This window comes from Arachis hypogaea, chromosome 19, assembly GCF_003086295.3.
Source record: "Arachis hypogaea cultivar Tifrunner chromosome 19, arahy.Tifrunner.gnm2.J5K5, whole genome shotgun sequence".
Lineage (NCBI taxonomy): Eukaryota > Viridiplantae > Streptophyta > Magnoliopsida > Fabales > Fabaceae > Arachis > Arachis hypogaea.
In genome coordinates, this window is record NC_092054.1 from 152,436,676 (window position 1) to 152,456,783 (window position 20,108).

At 34.0% G+C, this 20,108-nt stretch overlaps 2 protein-coding genes across 7 annotated transcripts; one reads left to right on the forward strand and one right to left on the reverse strand.

Annotated features, from left to right (window-relative positions):
- The first annotated feature begins 1,421 nt into the window (after positions 1-1,421).
- On the forward strand, positions 1,422-4,882 carry LOC112776315 (probable plastid-lipid-associated protein 12, chloroplastic). 5 transcript variants are annotated; one of them, XM_025820425.3, is made up of 11 exons: positions 1,422-1,988; positions 2,105-2,158; positions 2,437-2,511; positions 2,791-2,910; positions 3,203-3,394; positions 3,535-3,618; positions 3,711-3,803; positions 3,973-4,026; positions 4,128-4,207; positions 4,349-4,456; positions 4,529-4,882. In XM_025820425.3, exons 1-11 carry the CDS (start codon positions 1,776-1,778, stop codon positions 4,614-4,616), a joined length of 1,161 nt encoding a protein of 386 aa, XP_025676210.1. In that variant the 5' UTR covers positions 1,422-1,775; the 3' UTR covers positions 4,617-4,882. The 5 variants fall into 5 exon arrangements, 4 of the variants coding, with proteins under 4 accessions (XP_025676210.1, XP_025676212.1, XP_025676211.1 ...); XR_003816018.2 differs by having other exon boundaries at positions 1,480-1,988; positions 4,102-4,207; XM_025820427.3 differs by lacking the exon at positions 3,203-3,394 and having other exon boundaries at positions 1,480-1,988.
- Positions 4,883-5,132: 250 nt separating this feature from the next.
- Positions 5,133-12,592, reverse strand: LOC112775250 (uncharacterized). 2 transcript variants are annotated; one of them, XM_025818765.3, is made up of 18 exons: positions 12,099-12,592; positions 11,460-11,529; positions 10,636-11,262; positions 10,364-10,549; positions 10,151-10,264; positions 9,732-9,790; positions 9,451-9,517; positions 9,291-9,342; positions 9,095-9,187; positions 8,889-8,972; positions 8,370-8,770; positions 8,208-8,269; positions 7,711-7,780; positions 6,630-6,710; positions 6,449-6,550; positions 6,130-6,254; positions 5,790-5,895; positions 5,133-5,638 (listed from the first exon to the last, which is right to left on the reverse strand). In XM_025818765.3, exons 1-18 carry the CDS (start codon positions 12,146-12,148, stop codon positions 5,402-5,404), a joined length of 2,586 nt encoding a protein of 861 aa, XP_025674550.1. In that variant the 5' UTR covers positions 12,149-12,592; the 3' UTR covers positions 5,133-5,401. The 2 variants fall into 2 exon arrangements, with proteins under 2 accessions (XP_025674550.1, XP_025674551.1); XM_025818766.3 differs by having other exon boundaries at positions 11,638-12,504.
- Positions 12,593-20,108: the final 7,516 nt, after the last annotated feature.

Sequence of the window (20,108 nt, forward strand, 5' to 3'; positions counted from 1 at the left end):
TGACATGAAAAGAATTTAATTACAAAATTAAAAATAATATAAAAAATATAAAAATTTAATTACAAATTTGATAAAATTATGGAAGGGTAAACTACCAAAAATATAGTAGAATAAACAAAAATACACCCAAATTTTGTTATCGACAAAAATACCCTCAAATAATTTAAAACGCGACAAAAATATCCAACATTAAATATGTATTTCTCAAAAAAATGATTTAGAAATTGAATTTTAATGCGATTTTTTGCAAGCATAATTAGAAAAATAAGGTATTATTATTCTTAAAATTTAGTGATTTTTCGCTAAGTATATATATTTTTGTGATTTTTTAAAAATATTATTGGTTGTTGACAAAAAAATCACAAAAAATATATATACTTAACGAAAAAATCATCAAATTTTAAGGATAATCATGTTTGCAAAAAACTGCATCAAAATTCAATCTCTAAAACATTTTCTGAAAATACATATTTAATATTGGATATTTTTGTCACATTTTAAAATTATTTCAAAATATTTTTGTCAATAATAAAATTCGAATATATTTTTATTAGCAATAAAATTATTGAGTGCATTTTGTGTGGTTTACCAAATTATGGAATTTATTTTTTACCCCTTCTTTTCCCATGTCTTCGCAGCTCTACTGTTCTTGCTATGTATTAGTCAAATAGCGACAGCAACAACTACGAAGGCATTGCCGCCTGCTACAACTTTTTTTTTTTGGTGATCTAGGGGGGGTTAAAACACCCCAGCAAAAGGAGAGGAAAGAGAACACAGCAAAACAGCCAAACAGGAAAGAAAAAAAGCAAAGGACCTAAGACCCTCTAATTCTAAGGGTCCCTAAACTGTCACCAAGTAGTGCATAACTAATGTCTGGAGTGGCCTTATCAAAGGGGTGTAGACCAAGCTCCAGGTCTTGGCCCTTTTTGGCAAGGAGATCCGCCACTGTATTTGCTTCACGAAGGGCATGACTCCAAGTAATATGCTGAAAACGTGTCGCCAGGTTACGGATGTCTTGAATCAGGGGTGCACATGAATGAGCTGGGGAACAACCATGGTTAATGAAGCTGATAGCAGCAGCAGAGTCAGACTCCACAACCAGCCTGCTACAACTGCTTCATCTATGCTGACATGCACTGTTATTGGTTCTGTGCAATTCCAATCGGTGATTTGATTTGATTTTTTCGCTAATAAGTTCAATGTGAACTCTCACAATCATGTCATAATGCAACCTTGTGAATCAGGCTTATTCCATTTTAGGCTTCTCTGCCCTGTGGATCTTTGGTTGGAAGCCCATTTGTAATAATCTTATTGTATTTGTAAATTGCAAATCGCAATGGACAATGTAATTTCTCAATTCACAAATAAATGAAATAATACATTTCAATATTTCATACATCTACATGGAGTGTGCCTTAAATAAGGCAGCAAACAAACGGGTTCAATTATATAAGTTTTCCCCGACCAAAAATTAAAAAAATATATCTGTATTCATATTCATACGAAACGCTAAGAAACAAGTAGAGCGAACTATCCAAATTTTCATTTTCAAAGCGATATTTGCAACGATGAGTGGCGTAGTAAAGACTAAACGTAACCTGATGTGTGAACACTGAAATTTGAAAGCGATAAACGTAATATCTTAACATTTGTTGGTGAAGTGCCACGTGTACAATTTCATCTTGGCGCCAACAATTATTATCCGCCACACACAACAGAAAGCGAACTGAAGCTTTTTCTCGTTGGAACTTGGAAGCAGTTAGTTGCGAATTAGAATGGCAGTGAAAGCTGTAAATTTAGGGTTTCAGTTCCCATCATCAACTCCTTTAAGCTTTGGTTCTTCTTCTCCAAAGCTCCGCAAAGATCGGTTAGTGTTTCGCTCCTCAACAGTGGAGCAAATCTCTTTTACAGAATCTGAGAATTCACTCATCGAAGCTCTTCTCGGCATCCAAGGACGTGGACGTTCTTCTTCTCCGAACCAGCTCAATGTCTCTCTCTCAAGTTTCTTCACTTTGTTTCACAGTAAAATTCAACTAAGCATTCTTTATTAATTTATTTTTTTTAAAAAATAATTTATTGCGGTTTTATTTGTGTGCCATGGCAGGCTGTTGAGCGAGCTGTGCAAGTTCTCGAACGTTTAGGTGGCGTGCCTGATCCGGTTCGTCTTTTACTTCAAATTTGTTCATCCATGAATCCCATCCATGATCAATTTCGATCCAACTTTTTTTATACATGATTAATCCTGATTATCAGATTTGAATTATTGTTATCATCTAATTTGCCGTCAGCTTTGTTTAATCAACTCATACAACCTGCTTCAGAACTAAGCTTTTTGGGTAGTTAGAACCAAGCAAACGTGAAGTACTAGTTATTTTGTTTGTTTTTAATTCTTCATAGTTCATAGATTACTAGAGTACATCAAATTTAATTCTGCAGACAAAATCAAACTTAATCGAGGGTCGATGGCAGTTAATTTTCACTACCAGACCGGGAACAGCATCGCCAATTCAGGTTGCGTTTTTGGCTTTTCTTTTTTAATAATTTGGATGGTCCTAATTGAAACATATTCTCCAAACTCCAATCACAATTTGCTGTCTTCGAAAAATATACCAGATTTCGAAATTGTTATTTGCATTTTGGATGCCAAATATCATTGAATTCCCATGCCCCTAAGGTTGACTGTTCTGTCAGCAAATCTTTTGCCAACTCACACACCAGAATGATTTCAAAATCAGCTTTAGTTGATTGTAAGAGTGTGTCTCAGTCTCGCATTATATATTGCTCTTTCAGAGAACATTTGTTGGGGTTGACTTCTTTAGTGTATTTCAAGAGGTATATCTTCAAACAAATGATCCACGGGTGTGCAATATTGTGTCATTTTCTGATGCCATTGGTGAGCTGAAAGTTGAGGTAATAAAAATGAACTTAAATTGTAAGTTGTGATAAATTTAATACACGTGTTAATTTGAACTTGCCTTTTCACATCTTAAAAAGAATATAAGGTTGGCATTCTGTTGTCAATGTTGTAACAATGCTTATTATCTAAGTGCTTCTGAGAATAAAGAATACGTGGTTAGCTTCCAGGCATATATTGTGTTTTCTGTTGTTTGGTTTTTCCAAGAACCAGTGACATTGCTCGTTCCCTTTATTCCTGAACCGACTTAGTCAGCTAAGGGCTTGATTTTATTTTCAACTGACACAGGCAGCAGCATCAATTCAAGATGGAAAAAGAATCCTTTTTAGGTTTGACAGAGCTGCATTTTCTTTTAGATTTCTGCCATTTAAAGTTCCATATCCAGTTCCATTTAGGCTACTTGGAGATGAAGCAAAGGGTTGGTTAGACACCACCTATTTGTCGCATTCAGGAAACCTTCGTATCTCAAGGGGAAATAAGGTGATTTAGGCATAAGCATCATTTTTAAAAGTATTTTGTTCCTTCCCTTGGGTAAAATCCATTGTCTAGCAGAAGCTATCCCTATTTAAGTAAATATATTGTATATTCTAAGAATTATTAGCAACATATCTGTAGTGCAGGGAACTACATTTGTGTTGCAGAAGCAAACTGAACCTAGGCAGAGGTTACTGACAGCGGTTTCGTCGGGGAGGAATGTCAAAGAGGTAATCGTCAATTAAGAGTGTGTGTGCATGTGTATAAAATTTAACTGGAATGTTTCAATTCTCATTGCTTTCACGTCCTTAATTCCAAACAGGCAATAGAGGAATTAGTTTCCCTAACTCGGAATAATGGTGAAAAGGAACCAGAACTAGAAGAAGGAGAGTGGCAGATGGTATGGAACTCACAGGTAGATTTGGAAATCCAAACAGGCCACAGACTGTTAATGATCTGATTCTTTTCAAGCTCTTTTTTCCTTTCCTTTTTCTTTTTGTTGCTACCGATATAATCTAATTTAAGCAAAAATGTTTCTGTGGCTAAATCCGTTATGTGTTATTTAAACAACTTATCCTATACAGACTGTGACAGATAGTTGGATAGAGAATGCTGCAAACGGTCTGATGGGAAAGCAGGTATCAGGTTCATGTGATTGCAGTCATTACATTTTACTTTATATGCGCAATTGATATACTGCGTCACATCTTCAGTTTGTCATTTACAATGGTTGTTGCAGATCATCGGGAAAAATGGTCGAATAAAGTTTGTGGTTGACATCTTGCTTGGGCTTAAGTTCTCCATGACTGGAAATTTTGTGTGAGTTTCCAGTGTTTAAGGAATTTTATTGACCATTTAGATGGCCACAGATTTAGAAGCAAAGTTGTTCTTCATTAAAATCATTTGATAAGGAAGCGACATTGATGTGCTCTAACGTCTTGATTGCTCAAAATTTAACAGGAAAACTGGCACCAAAATGTATGATGTTACAATGGACGATGCAGCCATAATTGGTGGCCCATTTGGATATCCCATGCAGATGGAGAACAAGTTCACCTTGGAGCTTCTGTAAGAACACAGAAATCCCAAAACTTAAATTGATGGATTTTGGATGCTGATGGTTTGAGTGTTCTTTTTCAGGTATAGTGATGAGAAGATCAGAATCACCCGGGGATACAATGAAATCCTGTTCGTTCATACGCGTACCGATGCATCTAGGATGAACTAACTCTGCCAAATATACAACACAAGGGCTTCCACTTCTTTTCTGTTTTGCTAAATGGCCTTTTTGGTCTTACTTTTTAGTACTCTGCCTCTGCGGGGAAGTTTATAGTTGGACTACTTATCACTTGGAAATTGAATTTTAGGGGTATTCACAGCTATCCCTCTAGAGATTTTTCTGACCATTTTTTAGCAAACTATAAAGTAGAATAAACTATTTTTACCTATTTAAAAAGATTAACTTAAAATAAAATAACATTTGATTGAAGTCAATTACCATTTTTATATGGTTGATTGAAAGATGATATGCTAATAGTTATAATATTGGAATTAAATAAAGTAATTTAAAAATCTATTACCAGATAAAACTGATCTAATACGAACTAAATTTGAAAGGAAAAAAATCAATGAATTTTGAACTAAAGAAATGTTTAGATAATGTTTGGATAATGCCAATAATGTGATATTGGTGTGCATAATTATGAGTTGTAGAATCTAGTTAAACCACATCCAATGACGGACATTGTGCGAGGGAATGCCCTGTAATAAGAGCTAAATTTATTATACTTTGGACATACCCACACTAATTCTACATTAGAATATCGAGATCGAGAAGTATTACAATTGACGTGATCATTACATTTTTTTTCTCGAATTGCTATTATTCTATCGCATGAACAAACAATTAATGAATATGAAAATTTATACGTTCACACTAAACAAAAATTACAGATCAGGAAGAAGGAACTAAATAGGTGCTCCTCAAACCGTCTTGTGAAGGAATGATTCCATCTAGGCATTATCTTCTTTCCTAATCTCATCCTCTACTTTAAGGCCATTTCCTTCTTGGTGGTTCACTGCACTTTGTTCCTCAACAGTGGGCTTTCCCATACTCTGTTCCTCCACAATGGGCTGTTCCTTACTCTGTTCCTCCACCTTGGGCTTTCCCATACTTTGCTCCTCAACCTTGGGGTTTCCCATACATTGCTCCTCAACATTGGGCTTTCCATCAGCTGACTCTTCTTTCCCCTGTTGCAAGAATACAGGTTAAGAACTATAAACTGCCTTGACAAAAAAAAAGAACTATAAACTGCAAGAAAGTAAGTACCCATTCAAATGACACCAGCAGGGGCAACAACATTGATAAAATAAAAATTCTCATGCAACGGCTGTTACTAACCTTGTTTCGATCACGCCATCGAGAAAGCAAACTAACCCTCCTAGGTGGGATGTCGATTGTAGGCTCCTGATTGTTTCTTGATGCAGGAGATTCTGGTTGCAAAGATCTATTATAAAGCGAGGAGGAATGAAGTTAAAGCTAATCCAAAAAAGGTTGTATTTGTATGCATAAACAGGGATAAAGCAATCATGCTCATTTCATTTTCCAATATCCATCATTCCAAACTTTGGCATTACAGAGAAATCCTGGTCTACTAAAACATTCTGAAGAAAGACCAAGTTCAGAAGAGCAAAACAAACAGAAAACATGTGAGCACACAGTAGTAAATTAAATAACACACCGTGGTGATGGTTGTGCTTTAGCCTGACCGGACTGATACTGCAATGTAGCCTCAAGCATAGATTCTGCCATAACTGCCCTCTTCTCCATTTCACCAAGTGCAGCAGTTGCTTCTTCATACTTTGACTGCCAAATCAAAATATAATTTAGCCCCGTCAAAAAAATCCAAGTAATTATCCCAACTACTGGTTAAGGCAGATTTTACTATAACATGAGCAACAGGTTATCAAGATGAATAATTTACCATCTACTAACCCTTCTTTGTCAAAGACAACAATGAAATATATGGACAAGAAAGGACCAATGGGAAAAAAGGTAACCTGAAGCACTTGGACAGCATATCTTTGTGCTGCGGCATCTTGCTCCGCAAACCTGCGAGCATCCTCCGTCACCTTTTGCTCTTGCTCCACCCGCATCAAGACCTATCAGCAATAAATCTTAATGAGAAGAGAAGTCCTATTTTCCCCGGAAAGTAATGAAAAAATAAGGTCAAAATGAGACCTCAAGCATTGCAGTTTCCTGTTCTTGTTTATCAGAAAGTGCCTGCCGAAGCTCAGCAACCTCTTGCTCCAATTGCTCAACCTGGAGATATTATGAGCTGCATACATGAACTTCCCAAAAGAACTAGGAAATATGGTGAAAAACTGAAAGGGAAGAAAACTTGTAACCTCATTTTAATGGGTAAAGTATACTTTTTGTCCCTAAAGTTTGCAATTTTTTATAAAAATACCCCTAACGTTTACTATTTATTCAATTTTGTCTTTAACGTTTCCGATTTGTTTCAAAACTATCCCTAAACGTTTTTTATTTTGTCCCCAACATTTTAGATGGAATTAACATCAAGGGTAATTCTAATATAAACCGAAAACGTTAGGGACAAAATTGAATACAATTAAACGTTAGGGGTATTTTTGAAGAAAATCACAAACATTAGGGACAAAAGACATACTTTACCCCCATTTTAATTTATGAGCCCAAATTTTACTTTCAAATATTTATACAAATATGTGAAAAGTTATTTTCAGTAAAAAAGTCAGAACCAAACGCACCCCTATAGGTACTAATGAGAAAAAACATATTTAAATTCAAGCCCTGTACATTTCTATGTGCTTTACAAGGTGGAGAATAGTGACCATTGGTAACGCAACTAACTTGAGGTGGAAGTAACATTAGGTTCAACAGGGACATGCAAGCCTAATTTTATGCCTCTTTCCTTCTATTTTCTTTACATTTTAATTTTCCTTTTTATTAGCAGTTTCAATACTCAGTCAGAACAATGTAAGATAATTAGCGATTGCTTGAGGCACAAGTATTTCTAGTTTGCAGTAAAAGACCTGCTATCACTCGCTCATTAAAAAGTTGTGATTGGCAGCTAGAACTATCTACATGTTCTAACCCTTTTTTTTTCGCAAGAACATGCAATGCGGGTGCTTATAGAAATAAAAGTAAACTAAAATACAATAATAATTTAAAAACACCACAGTAAGATGTGCCAACCTAGGGATATAGAATGTATACCATGCAAACAACATATAGTTTATCTAAGAAGCAAATTCATATGGCCTCATGGGTCATGACTTACCTTGGCACTTAGTTGCCGCCTGTTATCCTGCTTGACCATCTCCATTAGTGCTATTTCAAGCTCCTCTGCTCTGTTGAAAAGAATAAAACAAACGTCACTAATGCTGAATGAAAAGGGTGAATTCCATAACTTTCTGTAAGAAGTTAAGAAACCTGAAGTAATTTAAGGAGAAAAACTGGCTGGGGTAGGTATGATAGCAAGGAATAGTGGATAATCTTATTTATAAAGAAGAAACTATCAAACCATTTTGTGGTTGACCCTTTTATTAATTTGTTAATCATTAATCAAGTGGTTTGATTACTCAAGTAGTTAATGAATAATAGTAGGATCATCCATTTCCAATAAAAATTCCGAAATAAAAAAGAACCCTAATAACCATGCAATGCTTCAAACTTTCGGTATGAAAGTCACACACAGTAAGTAGCGTTTAAGTATAAAATTTCATATTTTAATTTCTCCCACAGACTAGTCAATATCAATTTTGACTTTTTTAGTACCGAATAATAGCTGATCTTTTCTCCTCTAGTATTCTGCATAGTTCAACCTTCAGATAGGCAACCTGAACGAGTTCACAATGTAATGAGCAATGTAGAAGATAACAACAATAATGCACCATTAGGATGAAGAAAGGGGGAAGATAACAGAAAGACAAAAGCAACCTGCTCATGGAGGTCTGGAACGGAATCTATCTCACCCTCTCCTGTCAGACTAATCAGAATCTCATCCGCATTTGTTGAGCCAGACTCTGATCGCGACAAACTCCCAATCACTTGCATATCACCTGACTGCTGTGATTTAGGATCATGTTTAAAGCTAAATAGTTTTGATGCCAAACCATGTGAATCCCTCCAAGCTTTAAGCCCTTTTGATCTTTCTTCAATAGCAGCTATTACCGATGGCCGATGTTTATTCCTCAGCTCTTGCAATCTTGCTTCATTTATACTTTGGAAACCCATACAAGCTGTCAATACAAGCTGGCTGCTATCAAATGTGGAGCCAGCCAATGACTGGAGTAAGGTGACTGCATCTCCAGCATCCTTAGTTGTTACCAACGCCGGACCTAAGAGAAAAAGAAATTAATAAATCTAACGTAGATATGAATTGCCTAAGAGTTAATAGTCTACTTTCTCCAAATGCACAGTACATAGCTTGAAAGAACAAAATTTTCAAGCCAGTACCATATAGCTCCATTAAAGCAACAGCAGTTCTAAATAGCATGACTCGGTTTCCTTCAAAAAGAAGCACGTCCCACACTCGAAGAACTGCATTCCAAATAATAGTAAGAAATCAGAAGAACAGTGAAACAAATAAATAATTTAACATTGGGTGCTTTATGGAAAGAAAACTAAGCTATACTACTCAATAGAAAAGGATAAAACCTGACCACTTTCCCAAGGAAGCATGTTCACAAAAATGGAAAGGAACCATGGTCCAGTAACCCATGCTACTTGCACTCCCAGATAATCCAGATGATTGACTGCAAGAGAAGTGCACACAAGATGAACAACTAAGAAGGGGACCTTAAATAAATCCACTTGTTGAGTTTACAGACATAAAAATGAATTAAAAAAATTACAAACCTAATTTCGGAAACCTCTCCCGTACCAACTCCTCAAAAACAAGTTGATCGACCTGATAAGTTGAGAAAAAAAAAAGTACTTGAATAAACCTCAAAATATCCGACAATAATTATTCTTATGAATTACTGAATTTACTTGAGAATAGTTTTAGAAACTATGCCTGAGACTCTATCATTTCCTCTGAATAATAGCCATCAAAATAATCATCTAAAATGCCCATCAAGGTCCTGAGAAAAATCACAGTAAACATTTATCAAGTTGACATGATGAAAGTCAAAAGATGTAAAGATGCTGCATAAGCATGAAGATGCCAAGCATCCATTCCTTAAGGATGACAGCATTTCTGAACTACAGAAACAATTATGTTGATATGTCCCATCTAAATATATAATTTGAAAAGTACTATACAACACTTAGTCAAGCAGTAATCTCCAAACCTACCAGAAGGCATTTTCTTCAGGCATCAATAGCAGCAATAATCCCGCAAAAAAATTCATGGCCTGCAAAATAAATTATGTCATGAAAACACAGGCCATGTGTGTGTAACTGGGAATAGACATCGATTGAAGTGTAGCGGATTCACTGTCCATGTTATAGGTCAGATCATACATATTAGTGAGCCGCAAATCAAAATATGAAGCACAGTACTGAGGTATTGGGATCTTCTTATAATAAATTAATTAATAAACCACACACAATGCTTAGTGAGAGCACATGTGAGATACATGATCCGTTGCCGTTATCTTTATACACTACATGAATGGGTTGTTTAATGTATACATTTTTAGACATCTCACTAGATTACTTGAGAGATAGGATTTTAAACAATCCATCAGAACCACAATGAAAAAAAAATCAACCTGACAATAACCAACTGAAGGATTATGTCGAGCATATGCAGTAAGTAATCGCCTCAAAGCATTTCTACCGTCCTCATCAAGGGCAGGATGGCCAGGAAAGGTCCGAGGCAGATCCTGCAAAAACAACAGTGGACTTTTACTAAAGAAATATATTTTCCGGCAATGCTGTTGCAGCATTAGGAGCACCAAGGGTGCAATATCACAGGCAAAGACCTTCTCAATCTGTCCTTTCCATTTTTCTGGCACGCGTATGCAATCAGCACTAGTGTTCCCATTATCCTCAGCTGACTGAATGCTTTGCTGATCAGTTTTACTTTCAGAGTCATTCTCTAGAGCCAGCAAATGCTGATAATACTTTTCTACCCGCCTTGCTTTCGCACCCACAAAAGCTTGCCAAAGCTAAACCACATGAACAAACTAAAGGGTAACTAACCAAATAGAGATTAACCTTATAACTCACAACTATCAAAGAATGTAGTTTCTACCTCTCCCCTCAGAGCCATTGGCACTCCCCCACGAACAAGAACTTCCAACTCTTCTTTCCATGGAGCCTCTAGTGATGCTGCATCAGCAGCAATACCATTAGATGGGGCACTTGTTGTGCCATCAACAGGAGGGGCATCTGAACTAGGGTCAGACCTCTCAACATCATAGAACTCCTCATCAGAGTCTTCCTCACATGCTCCCTTTGCGGACTTAGAATCGTCAGTGTGAGATTGCGATTCATCTTTTGGCAAACCTTTCTTGTTTCTTTCATCTTTTATTGGCACGGTTTTCTTCTTCACACGGATCCTCATCATATCTTCAATAGTGCGAAGAGATGGTCTTATCTCTGTCCATAATTGAACTTTATGAACTTTTGTGGATTCACATTCTGGTAAGCCCTCTTTTTGACTACCATTTTCAGCTGCATCATCAGAACCAGGCTTTTGGGTGCTCGACTCATTTCCATCACCATCTTTCTCTGAGCTAACATCAGATTCTTTCTCTGTGGCTTTAGCCCCCAAAGCTCCATCTTCATCCGCAGCCAATCCTTCCTTGGTCAAGTCAGAAGACTCGGCCTGCCGTTCTAGAAATGAGTTCCACCGATCTGACCTTTCCTCTTCTTCCTCCTGAAATCACAATCAAGACGGTTGATGCTTAGAATAACACTGAAATTGCGGAATTATTGTGTGAATACCAACACATAATGCCTATATCTAAAATTTGTTCGGGAGGATTTTAAACACGCCATGAGGTAAAATTTCCCCTAATTCTTCCTTAAAATAGTAGTTGTTGACATCAAAACTTAAAAAAGTGGCAATACTACCTTGTATATGTTAGCATATTCTCGATATCTGTGCAGGTGCTGAGGCCGCACGGTGAACCCATACGCATCCCTGATCACACGAATTATATGCATTAAATTCCAATAACCCAAAGCTAAACAATGATCCAAGAGAATAGTAAAGTAAGAAGTATTTCAAACAATAGCGAAGTGAATGTACCAGCAATCATCCCCAGAATGGTAACAACACATTTCGCACAAAGCTCACAACTCATTCCCCACAACACTCGGCATTGCCTCATTGCAAACCCCAATTTTTCATCCAAAAGGAATAAAAGGAAGAAAATAACGACACACTTAGCTTTGCAGTGAGATCGGTCTTCGCAGTCCAGTAATTTTATTTTCATTTCCTTAAAGTGAAATGAAATAAAGACCGAAATGGAAAATGGAAAATGGAAAATGAAAAGTTGCATAGCTAAGTTGAGCAACAGAATTTTTTAAAAGAAAACCAACTGTGGTCCAACTCCAACCGAATTGTAGGATAACTGAATAATAATAAAAAAAAAATAAAAATAATAGTAAACTAAAACGAAAAAGATAAGAATGAAAACACGATTCTAAGGCAATGATGAAGTAAGGATTCAACGGATCTGAGAAACGCGCGGAGCGTATAATTACTACCTCTTATGTTCGAATGTGATGAGCGGGTTAGCAGCTTTGCCACCCTTCATTTGTGGATTGGATCCAAATGTTCGGCTAACCGGTAAATCTGCGTCCGAAGAGGAAGAAGAAGAAGAAGATCTTCAACTTGAGTGAGGGAGAGAGAAAGAGAGAGAGAGAGAGAGGAGCACAAGCACATGCACACTAAGCGGGGATGAGAGAGCGAAAATGGCGTCACGTTATAATTACATGTGCAGCGTGGATTGCTTGACACAGAGTTCGAAAAGCTCAAAAGTTGCGCTTATTTTGCTTCCTCCTTTTTTTTTTCTCCTTGCTTGCTTCCTTTTACGGTCGCTCTTATTAGTCTTAGGTCACACCATCATCGACATTTCATTTCAGTGTTTTGACCACAGTACGCTCTGCTTTTCTCCATTATTGTCATAATTTTTTCCTTTTATTTTATCTTTTTCGGTCTAATTAAAATTAGATTATCGCAACTTGAGCTTATCATTTGCAAATGTTTCCTACTTTCTTATTGGTAATTGGTATTTTACGCTGGCCAAAATCAGTTAGTATTTATTTTGAGATACTGAAATTAATATTAAAATTAAAAAAATTAAAATTTAGTGTTATATTTGTTAGTTTAAATATAATATTAAAATTTTTAGTTTTTATTTTTAAAATTTTAGTATTTTAATATTTTTAAAAAGTAAAAATATAAGAGACAGATTTTTTTGAGAATATAAACTAAAATTTTAATAATATTTTATATTTAAAATATTTATTTTAATTAATTAATTTTAATTTTATTTTTAGTATAAATTAAATTAAAATTTTATTTTTATTTTAATTTTTATCTCTCACTTTACACTAAATATAATATTAAATTTTATTTTAGTCTTTACCTTTTCTGTCTCTCAATTTTATTTATCTTTCAGTCTCTATCTCTCTTTTAAACACGGTCAAAAAGCCTATATTCATATAGTTTTATTCATAAAAATTAAAAATTAAATTTTTTGAGTAAAAATTAGTATTTTTTCATCACTGATGTTATAAGACTAATAATAAAATTTAATTAAAAATACATAAAAAAAAAAGAAAAAATATTAAATTAGTTTAATAATTTTTACTTTCTTCTTTCGAGATTTAACTTGTACTTTGGGAGTGAAATCCCTCTTTTTACCCTGGTCTGTCTGTGTTTTGGACACTTGTATTTCTTTTTTTTCTGATTGAATGAAATGCACCTACTACCTTCGGCGAAAAAAAAATTGATAAAAAATCAATTTCTTAACAAAATGATGTACCATTTTGTTATATTTTTCGAATCTAAAAGTTTAGCCTTTTACTATCCTTTATGATCAGCAAAAATTAGTATCTTATAATATAAATAAAAAAATACTAACTTAATATAAAATAAATATAAAAAAAAAATAGTGGCCGTGTGGTCTGGTTCATTTGGACCCCAAGTACATTACCCATTATCATCGTCACCGACACTACACTGCAGGCACCATCACAATAAATTTGAATCTACCTTTTCGGGCATAAATGATAAGAATTATAGATATAGATATATAAATATTTTCGTTACTAACTACTTGCCTTTTTGCGTTTTTTTTTTTATTTCTATTACAAGCCTTTGTCCTTCTTTTTTATTTATCCTTTATCGTATTCTTGTTGTCTATTTGTTCAATGCTCAACTTATTTTGGGATATGTAATGTTTATTTGTTCATTCAAAATTTTGATGAAACCAACATCCCCTAAAACTTTTTGAAGCAGTCAATTGTTGCATAAAAACGGTGAATAGTTCATACATGCAATTGCAAATGCATTGCTGCTGCTTTTTTTTTTTTTTCTCAAAATGAAAATATTTATAAATAATTAACAAGTATCCGAAATATTAAATTTTAAAATTGACCCTATCTTCTTTGGGGAGACAAAATGACCCTTTGCTCACTTTAATAATCTCATCCTTCCTTTTCAACTTAAAAAAAAAATATTCTTGTAAACCCTTGAATTAATCTCTAACAATATTCAAGATCAACACATATAGTTCCAAGTAAATAAGAATAACAAACCCTTAATAATTAAACAATAATAGTAAAATATAATACCTAGCGTTAATAACTTGAAAAAAAGGTGTTAAATACACAATTTGCATGATTTTATAAGACAAACAAACGTCACAAAATTACTACTTTATTTAAAAGGTTAGGATTGAATCTGATATATTGAAAATGAATTATGTTAAGTGTGTACTAAAATTAATCATTAAAATTAGTCACTGATATAAAATATATGTTGAAATATAATATATATTAAAAATAAATTAAATCATATATATTTATATACAAATATATTGATAGTTAATTTTTATAATTAATTTTAATTTTGGTGTACAAATAACATTTTTATTGAAAATAAAGTTAACTTTTTAGGATAGGAAAAAGGAGTTTGTTGATTTAGAGCAACGAAAAAAAAGGTATTTGCATGTTAGTATATTTTAATGGCTAAAGAATTTTAATATGGATTTTAAAAGTATGTTTACTTGAAAATTGATATTTATTTTGTATATATGGGTGGGTGGACGTTACAGACAGGTAACATATTGCCACGTGGCATACATCCGTTTAACATGTAGATAATGTGTTGCATACGTGGCAGGAACATGGCTGACACGTCAACACATTACCTGTGTGTATGTTGAGCAACACATAATCTGTGTGTTGGACTACTTTTTTGACATCTTTACGACTCTATAAAACACCCCAAACACTTATATTTAAACAAAATATCATTCTTTTTTATATCTAAAATAATTTCTATATTTTAATTGTATATTTTTTTATATATTAAAAGATAATTTTTTTTTTGTGTTCTCTTTTTCAACTTTCATTATTTTAAATGCTAACAATAAATTATGAAAAAAATGATGCATTTCGTTGGTGGTTTGTTTTCTTTGAAGTTAGCTGCATGCATAGATATATTTGAGCAAAGTGGAGAATAAGAATACTATGCTATTTAAGAAATTTTGGATCTTGGAAGAGGAACCACCAGAAAGACACTGTACTTTTTCATGGTTTGTGACTTAGTGGCAAATGAGGTCTTCTTCACAAATGATATATGTCAGTTAAAAGGCATATTATGGCTTTGAATGTTATCTATAATTCTATATTGTTTGTGGAAATGAATTAGATTATATGCTCCATGTTATTCGTCAATCAATAACGCTAGAGAAATAATAAAAAATTAGTTTAAATTTGTCGGAATATATTAGGATAAAAAATTAGTCATATTTAAGTTAGATAAAAATTTAAAAGATACTATAGAATTTTTCTATAAAAAAGCTTAATAAGGTAACTGTTTTCTATGACCAAATATTTTATTATAGTCCAAATAAAAAAAGTCCTCAATTAACAAAAATACAAAAAACAATTATTTGCTCTCTTTATCTTCTAACTTCTACTATTATTTTAAATTCCATAATAGAAGTAATTAAATAAAATAACATGAAATTTCAGAACTTACATACATTTTTTATTATTAAAAAAAAAGTAGAGTACATATCGATTCATGACTTATTAAATAATTAAATTTTCAATTATTGCAAAAAATTAGCTATTTTTAGTTTTACACAACAAAACAAAAATATTAATTGAACATTAAAATGAATTAAGCACTCTGTTAATCTGTTATTATCGAGATAAGTATACTGGTGTGGGAGTGTGGTTTATGGACTGTGCTATGTGAAAGTAAGTGTGTCTCGATGATGGGAACGTTTTTCTGAAGATTAATGAGCTGTTCTTTGGAATTGGAATGTGTAAATCTTGATGCTGCAGTCACAACCAAATTCCATTGCTGACTTGTCAATCAAAAATATTATTTAATATTAAAATTAATTTATATTTATATATTTATATATAATTATATGTATAATTTAATTTATTTTTAATATATATATTTTAATATATATTTTATATTGATAACTAATTTTTATGTAAGAATAGTATAATTAAGTCAATAGAAGGCCGAGGAGTTCTAGTGCTTGTCCGGTGTCTACAACTCATCTTTGAAAAATATATTTTTTAACTTTTTATAATTACAAACTAACCACATATTTTTTAAATTTATCAAATATAATGGGAAATAGAAGTATTTTTCTAAAAAACTTATCAATCAAACAAACGTATGACTAGCTAGTTGTGTTCCCTCTCTCTCTCTGTTTATCGAGCGATATTTGTTTTAGAGAGAAACTTAGAAAAATCTTTCATAATTACTGAACATAAATTTATAAAATTGGGATACAAAATTCTAAAAAATTCACCAATAAACTCAAATTATATATTTATTAATCAATTTCAATCACAAAATATAAAAAAATCTCAAAAAATAAAGAATAAATAAAAAAATCCAAGAGACACGTAAAATTTAAAATTTTTGAAATTTTTTCTCTTTTACTTTCTTAAATTTTTTGAAAAGATAATAAAATATAAAATAAAGCTTTTCTAATGATTTTTAACTATGGTATAACTTTTTTTTTAATCTAATCTAAATTTTGTTAACCTAATTAATTAACTATGGCATAACTTCTTTACAAATTATAAAAATGATTAGAGAAACTCCGCCTATGTTACACTTGCGGTACATAGCCGGTCCCAAGTCCGGATAAAGGAGGAGGGTTGTGTTAGGTTTTCGACAACCAACATAAAAACATAGTCGAATCTCCATGACATGAATTAAAGACATTATTACACTAAATCTAGGTCGTTGCCCAGAAGCAACGCGCTGTATGGCTCGAGTACGGTGTCAAATGAGCAAGAGCCACTGCATCGGTGTCCGGATGTAATGTTAAATGAGCAAGGGTTCCCGCGTTTTTATAAACGAACGAGAGTAAATAAGTTAGTTCACAAAGTAAAAGGTAAAAGTCGGAGCGACAAAAGGTTGAGATTTGCGACATGGAACATAGGCACTCTAATAGGAAAATTCATGGAGGTGGTGGACACCATGACAAGGAAGAAGATTAACATTATGTGCCTACAAGAAAAAAAATGGGTTGGTACGAGGGCTAGGGAGTTAGATACTTCCGGTTTCAAACTTTGGTATACAGGAAATGTGAAGAATAGGAATGAGGTTGGTATTATTGTGGATAAGCAGTGGAAGAAGGACGTAGTGGATGTCAAGAGGGTGGGAGATCGGATCATCTCTATCAAACTTGTGGTGGAGGGAGGTGCTCTTCATGTGATTAGTGCCTATGCACCGCAAGTGGGTTCGAACGAACAACACAAGATAAGGTTTTGGAAGGATCTAGAGAGTTTGGTCCAAGACATACCTTCGGGAGATAAGATTTTCTTAGGAGGAGATTTAAATGGTCATGTTGGAAGAGAAGTGACTGAGTATGGAAGTATTCACGGAGACCATGGTTTCCGGGTGATCAATACCGAAGGTAAAACTATTTTAGACTTTTCCTCAACCTTTGACCTTCTCATCGCAAGTACATGTTTTAAAAAGATAGACGAACATCTTATAACCTATAAGAGTGGCATGACAAGCTCTCAAATCGACTTCTTCTTGTTGATGAGAGTCGACCGAAAATTTTGCATTAATTGTAAAATTATCTCAGGGGAGAGTTTGACAACACAACATACGATGCTCGTCATAGATTTTCGCGTTGAGCAAAAGTTGAGGTAAAGACATCATACGAAGAACCCAAAGACGAGGTGGTGGCAGATGAAAGGTAAGGAACAGAGAAGCTTCCTAAGACGGGTAGGAGAAGAAGCAAAATGAAATGGAAATGGAAGCGCGAAAGAGATGTGGAGAGAGATGACAGAAGTTATTAGAAGAACAGCAAAAGAAATTTTTGGTGAATCTAAAGGAATAGGACCAAGAGACAAGGAGTTCTAGTGGTGGAATGCGAGTGTACAATAAAAGATAAAGATAAAAGAGAGTGCTTTAATGAGTGGTCTTTACGTCGCAACGCAGATAATTGGGAAAAATATAAAACGGTTAAGAAAGAGATAAAAATGGCTGTAAGTGAAGCAAGAATAAGAGCATATAAGGGTCTCTATCAGTCTTTGGGCACGAAAGAAGGAGAAAATGGTATATATAGAATCACAAAGATTCGTGAAAGAAGAACGAGAGATTTGCATCAGGTTAAGTGCATAAAGGATAAGGATGAAGAGGTGCTGGCTCAAGAGGAGAACATTAATAAAAGGTGGAAGAGTTACTTCTACGAGTTATTTAATGAAGGACATAAGACTCTTCCGAACCTTTGTTGGTTATGCACAAGGGAAGAAGATCAAAATTTTGACTACTATCGAAGGATTCGAGACTTCGAGGTAAAAGAGGCTTTAAAGCAGATGAAAAATAGCAGGGTAGTAGGACTTAATAATATCCCAATTGAGGTTTGGAAGGGCCTTGGAGGAAAAAGTATCAACTGGTTAACCAAGATTTTTAATGAGATTTTAAGGTCAAAGAAGATGTCTGATGAGTGGAGAAAGAGTATCTTGGTACCTATCTACAAGAATAAGGGGATATACAAAGTTGCAGAAACTATAAAGGGATTAAGTTCATGAGCCATACCATGAAGTTATGGGAACGGGTGATAGAACGAAGGTTGAGAAAAGAGACACAAATAACAGAGAACCAATTTGGATTTATGCCAAGCAGATCCACCACCGAAGCGATATACCTGTTAAGATGGATGATGGAGAGGTATCGTAGTAATAAAAGGGATCTATATATGGTGTTTATTGATTTGGAAAAAGCGTACGATAGGATGCTAAGGGATGTCTTATGGAAGGTTTTAGAAAAGTAGAGAGTAAAGATCGCATATATTTGTGCAATTAAAGATATGTATGATGGGGTCACAACTAGTGTGAAGACTCAAGGTGGTATGACAGAGAAATTTCCTATTGGTATAGGATTACACCAGGGATCGTCCTTAAGTCCATACCTTTTCACATTAGTCTTTGAAGTACTCATAGAGCACATCCAAGAGCCTGTGCCATGGTGCATGCTTTTTGCCAATGATATCGTCCTTATGGGAGAGTCAAAGGAATACCTAAATAAGAAGTTGGACTTATGGAGAGAAGCTCTAGAAGTGTATGGTCTGCGCATAAGCTGTAGCAAGGCAGAATATATGGAATGTAAGTTCGATCTGAAAAGGAAAAATCCTAATATAGAGGTGAATATTGGAGAAAACATCCTACGAAAAGTTAAAAGTTTTAAGTATCCTGGGTGCATCATACAGGATAATAGAGAGATTGAACAAGATGTAAATCAGAGGATCCAAGCAAGTTGGTCAAAATGGCAGAGTGCATCTGGTTTTATATGTGACAAAAAAGTGCCTTTAAAACTTAAAGGTAAATTATATCGCACTGCTATAAGACCGACAATGCTTTATGGTACGGAGTGTTAAACGGCCAAAGAGGAGCACGAACGTAAGCTGAGTGTGGCAAAGATGAAGATGTTGAGATGAATGAGTGGTCATACGCGATTGAATAAAATAATGAACGAATATATAAGGAGAGAGTTGGAGTAGCACTCATTCAGGAAAAGATGGTAGAATCGCATCTCGGGTGGTTTGGACATGTGAGAATAAGATCGACAGAACACTCAATCAGGAGGGTGGATGAGATGGAAGATGGATAATGGGTGAAAGGTAGAGGAAGACCTAAGAAGACCATCCACAAGGTGGTCAAACAAGACCTACATGTAAATGGTCTCTCTATAGACATGATACATAACGTCGTTTGATTCATGTAGTCGACCCCACCTAATGGGACAAGGCTTTGTTATTGTTGTTGTAGTATAAAAATGATTAGAGAAATTTTATTTTATATTTTATTTTTTATAAATTTAAGAAAGCAAGAGAGAGAAAATTTTAAAAATTATAATTTTTTTGTGTCTCTTGATTTTTTTATTTATTCTTTGTCTTTTGAGATTTTTTATTTATTTTTCAATTAAAATTGATTAATAAATGTATAATTTAAAAAAATAAAAAATTATAAAATTAAATAATTTTAATAATT